This window comes from Volvox carteri, assembly GCF_000143455.1.
Source record: "Volvox carteri f. nagariensis unplaced genomic scaffold VOLCAscaffold_43, whole genome shotgun sequence".
NCBI classification, from domain to species: Eukaryota; Viridiplantae; Chlorophyta; class Chlorophyceae; order Chlamydomonadales; family Volvocaceae; genus Volvox; species Volvox carteri.
Window position 1 is genome coordinate 488492 of NW_003307586.1, and position 5000 is coordinate 493491.

Below are 5000 nucleotides of genomic sequence, written 5' to 3' on the forward strand. Positions count from 1 at the left end.
CGGTGCTCGCACGCACCGAGACGCTCTCGGCTTCAAATTTCACATTGCAGAGCTGGCCACGATCCCTCCTCGATCATTCGAGCACTTTCGCTGTGTGAATTCATTCTCAGGAAAGATTTGTTGTTTGGGCCAAAGACCTTCCCTCTTCGTGTCAGCAATATTTGAAAAACGTATGCTTTCTCGCGCAGTTACGCTATGATGGCAACTTCCGTAGATTACGGTTGGCCAAAGAGCTCTACTGGCCAACGAGCTCTGCTGTCTCCGCATCCTGTTCACTGCGATGTAAACCAACCAAGTTTGCGACGCTCTGAACTGCCGCATCATGGGGGTACGGCAGCCTGTGGAACGAGCCGTGTTACAGGTACATGAGTAGACGCTCATGTACCTGTGTGTGTGTGTGCTTGGGGGGGAGAAGGGGCGATGGGTGGCTGTGGACAAGGTGGGTGGATGCGTTGGGAAGAGAGAGGGTGCTTGTGTGTGCGTGCGTGTGTCTGTGTGTGTGGAGGACAGGATAACTCAAGGAGAAGGGGCCTCTTGTGATGAAAGCATGAATGACTTGCGCACCCTAATCGGGACGTGTGCTAGGGAGATGTTCGGCGTTGCATGGGGAAAGGTGAATTTTGTGAAGCGTGACTGGTGGAACGAGGACTGTGCCGCTGTGCGGAATGATATGATGAGTTTCCGTAAAGAGATCAGGGACCCCGTCTCGGGCAAGCTGCCGGACATTCATAGGGCTACCTGGAAGGCCAAGCACCGTGTCTTTAAGAAGGCTACTAGGAAGGCAGCTATTCAGGAGACCGAAATGGAAAATATGCGGAGGAGGATTAAGGCCACCCTGTCCAACCCACGCAGCTTGTGGACATGGCTGCGTGGGGGAAAACCACCTCCTTGCTGGATCTCAGATATTAATGCTTTTACCGAGCATTTTTCCAAGGTGCTTAATGGTGCGGGAAACGTGAGGCAAGGCTGCAAACGAGGGTATACAGTTTAAATGGCAGGATGAGGACCGGGTGATGCACCGACGGGAATTGGTTGCTTGGCTTAACAAGGATTTTACGGAGGGCGAAATTGTTAGCGGTCTCAAGGCCATGCGCAACATAGCCTGTCCGTGGGCCTGGAGGGAACCCCGGCCGAGTATTATAGGTACGCTATCAGGGAGAGTGAAGGGCAGCGGCCCGTGTTTGTGTTGGCGCCTTACTTAACGGTGCTATGCAACCGCATATACGGAGCTGAATATCCGCGAGCTGATTATTCACGACTAGCACCCTTTTCCCCGTATACAAAAAGGGGACGCGTCCTGCTGCGACAGTTATCGGGGCATTGCGGTTGGGGGCCCACTATGCAAACATTACGGCAATATCATCGGGAGGCGACTTATCAATTACTGTGAGGGCAACAGGCTACACGCCGGTAGCCAGGCTGGGTGTGGGCATGGTTATGGCACCGAGCACCACTTGTGTACCCGCATCAATACTACTAATATAACATCCATATACCCCCGGCTTTTACGGACACACCCGCACGCAAGTGCGGGTTCCGCATGCAAGTGTGGAACTTGTAACTTGTTAGGGTTGAAAATCCTTCCGATGGTGGAAGGTAAAAGTGCCCCTAGTCGATGGACGGTGGTGACTTGGGATAGAGTTGACTTGTGAGCTGAACAGGAATGGAGTTCAGCCGCCATCAATCTTGCAAATTCCCCGGTGATGGGTGTGGAACCTGAGCGATCCACTGAGAAGTTGGCACTTGGAAGGGAGTGAACGACCTGGGACCCCTGGGACTCAGGACATCATAACAAGCCATCAGTCAGGTCGTGTCGAACATTTAGCACAGAAATGCGCAAGCTTGACTCGGCTTGACCACACACACACATACATACACTCTCTTGCACTTGGATGTGTCGGACCGCCTGTCTTGCAGCCACCCTGTGGACCACTATCAGGCTTCCGCAGCTCGGTCGGCATCATGAAGGCAGCTGCTGATTACATCTTGCCACTTGGTGTTGGGATGACAGCAGAGTGATGGAGCTGATCTTGAACTTCTTGGAGCAAGGGATGGATGGCAACAAGTGATAGGGAACGGAAATGTGGCGAGTTGGGCTAACGGGCGAGGGTGAACGGGAAGGATATAGGGTGGTAGGGAGCTGAGCGGGGCACGATCTCGCTGCTCACAGCAGTGCTGGGTGACGAGGACGGTGCTGGTGCTGGTGACAGCGAGGGTGAGGGCGCCAGGCTCCTTAGCATCCTTGTCATTGTGTAGGTGGTTGACGATGACCTTCGGTATGTCGCTTTTTCCTCGGAGCACCTAAGGCCTCCGTTTTACGGAAGATTTGAACCCGTAAGGTGTGTATAGGGCTTAGCCCTGTCAAAGGAAGCCCTCCGTGATAGTTCGGTGGCGCCCTTGTTCGGGCCGCAGTTCCTCCTGTGAGCAAACATGAATCAAAACATATTAGACACTCAAGAAGAGCTTCAAGATCCATAACGCTGTATCAATAGCTCGTGGCACTTCCGCCATGAGCAGACTACGTCAATCGCTCGCTTTGCGCATAAGCAAAAAATTGAGCAGCGGCCTTCACGATAGCTTAATAGGTTGTTTGCAAAGGGCTTGCACTGAGGGATCTTGCTTCCGGGGACGTAACCAGGTGCCGAGGAACGGGGGTGGACGTGATAATGCAGTGACATACAGCTATAATATAAAAGTTTAATAGGCTTACTGTCGACAAAATGAGTTCGCCGATCTGCACCTTACCAACACACCACCTGGATTTGCAGCTGTTGCGCACCTTTTACCGGACGCCGTACAACTTAGCTGGCCTCTGACAAAAGGCACCTTCCATAGCACTTCCAGCTCCTTTTAGCAAATGTGCACAACGTCCGATATATGATCGCTCGCTTTCACCCAACGTATTTCACCTCTGGCGCGTTCGTAAAAGCTGCTAGCTTCCTACATATGACCAGCAAATGCGTTAGAACATATTAACAGCTGCGTGGAGTTCCGAGAAGCATCTGTGGACCCTGCAAACGTTTGCAAGGTACTGTTCATTGCAAAACCTTCACGCTGTAGCCGCCGCACTTCAGTTCCATTGCTCTAATTTATTACGCGGCTAGCTCAATCATTTATTTATTTAGCCCCTGCTGACGTTGCTCCAGGCACAGCGTCGCCGCTTCACGGACATCGACATGCCCGACTCGTCTGCTGAGGGCAACGTGCGACTCAATTTTTTTGAGGTGAGTTGCTTGTCTCTCGTGTTCATGTATGGATATTTGAAGCATCAAGGTGGCTTTGTCGACGGGCTTTCGACGTTTGTGCAACGCTCTGCTGCAAGAATATGGGCGTATGCGGCGTTTGAGCGTAATCCCGACAATTATGCTTACGCTGTGTAAGGAGGCTACGAAGGCTGAAAGCTAGACAGTTTGGCAGAAAAGTACACGTCGTTAGGCGAGACATGACCACTTCGTCCGATGTCCTTGACCTTCCTCGCGACAGAGACGACTGCTCATTTCGACTTTCATAGTAAGGCAACTGTCTTGCTCCTTTTGCAGGTGTGATCGAGGGGACCTGGCACCAGCGAGTGTGTAGAACTGGAACCCCAAGGGCAACTCGCGTGCATCAGCCGCTGCCGCGCACTGCCTTCGTCATCATCCTCCACTAGCGGCCGAGCTGACGTCACAATCGCCAGGTGGGTGTGCTGGGAAGGTTCTTGGATTCTATGGGAGAAGACGTGTTGCACATGGATAGACGAGTTGGTGACGGAGGGGGATTTCGGTATGAAATTGTTGTACCTTGGTAAGGTGCGGCGTGTAGGGAGTACGGCATGAAGGTCTTTCCCCGTATGTTCACTGCGTGGGTGCCACTTTGTGCCCGTTCGTGATTTAGTGATGTCGTACATACGTTCGGAGCAAAGTTTCTTGCTGTGGGTGTTTCGTGGCGCGGTGTTTTTCTCCTGTTGTGCCGGCAAGCAGCAACAGCAACAGCGACAGCAAAAGCACAAAGGCAGCAAACTGCAAAGATAAGGTCAGCAAACACAGATAGAAGCTGCAAAGCCGGCCGGTGGTTATTGTTGCGGTGTTCAGTGGCTTGTATTTCTGTGCGATTGTATGTAGGTAGGTAGGTAGGTAGGTAGGTAGGTGTTCAAATGTGGGTGAGAATGTGCTCTCTCTCGCGCGCGTGTGTATGTAGTTGTGTGTAAGAGTATGTGTGTGTGTGTGTGTGTGTGTGTGTGTGTGTGTGTGTGTGTGTGTGTGTGTGTGTGTGTGTGTGTGTGTGTGTGTGGATGCTACTGTTTTAATTGTGATGGAGAATTCGAAACTGCCCGCGATCCGCCTGTGTGCTTATTAGTATGTTTCTGCATTTTGTGCGCAGCTGCTCATGTTGTTTTGCCCTGCAAAGTCTGTGCTCGTTGCGTCCCCTGCTAGCTGATTAACAGCGTGTGTGTGTGTATTTCCCCGCCCACCTCCCGCCCGATCCCCCCGCCGGTCTGCGCGAGCCTGGGCGAGGACTTACGTCAGCGTCTCGCCGTCGGCCGCCTCGCCGTCGGCCGCCTCGCCGTCGGCCGCCTCGCCGTCGGCCGCTTTGCCGTCGGCCGCCTCGCCGTCGACCGCCTCGCCGTCGGCCGCCTCGCCGTCGGCCGCCTCACCGTCGGCCGCCTCGCCGTCGGCCGCCTCACCGTCGGCCGCCTCGCCGTCGGCCGCCTCGCCGTCGGCCGCTTTGCCGTAAGCTTTTGGCGTTTCCGCGTCACGGTTTGTCGTACCTCCGGTGAGTCACGCGCTAGTTAAACGCATCCCTTGTCTGTGCTGTGCATTTCCTTGTTGACGTTGCCCTATGTACGTCATTGTACAATTTTGCAGTGCGTCACGTCTTGTTTGTTAGTTGGTTGTAAAGCACTGTCTGTTGTGGGTTTTTGTTGTTGTGCCGCATGCGACGTGCTTGTGCAGTCTTATTTTGTTTGCATCATAAAGCAGATCATGGCCGGGCAGCAGATCAGCAGCTGATAGGCAAAACAG

The 5000-nt window shown here is 53.4% G+C and overlaps 1 protein-coding gene across 1 annotated transcript in view; it reads right to left on the minus strand.

Moving 5' to 3' along the window:
* The window catches only part of VOLCADRAFT_95349 (uncharacterized protein), a gene marked incomplete at both ends in the record, with an annotated part of 6060 nt that overhangs the window by 574 nt on the left and 486 nt on the right, over positions 1-5000 (minus strand). Inside the window, 2 exons of the mRNA XM_002954496.1 lie at positions 3625-3704; positions 4501-4747. Of these exons, the coding sequence (XP_002954542.1) occupies positions 3625-3704; positions 4501-4747 (327 nt within the window). The remainder of the gene's footprint in view (positions 1-3624; positions 3705-4500; positions 4748-5000) is intronic.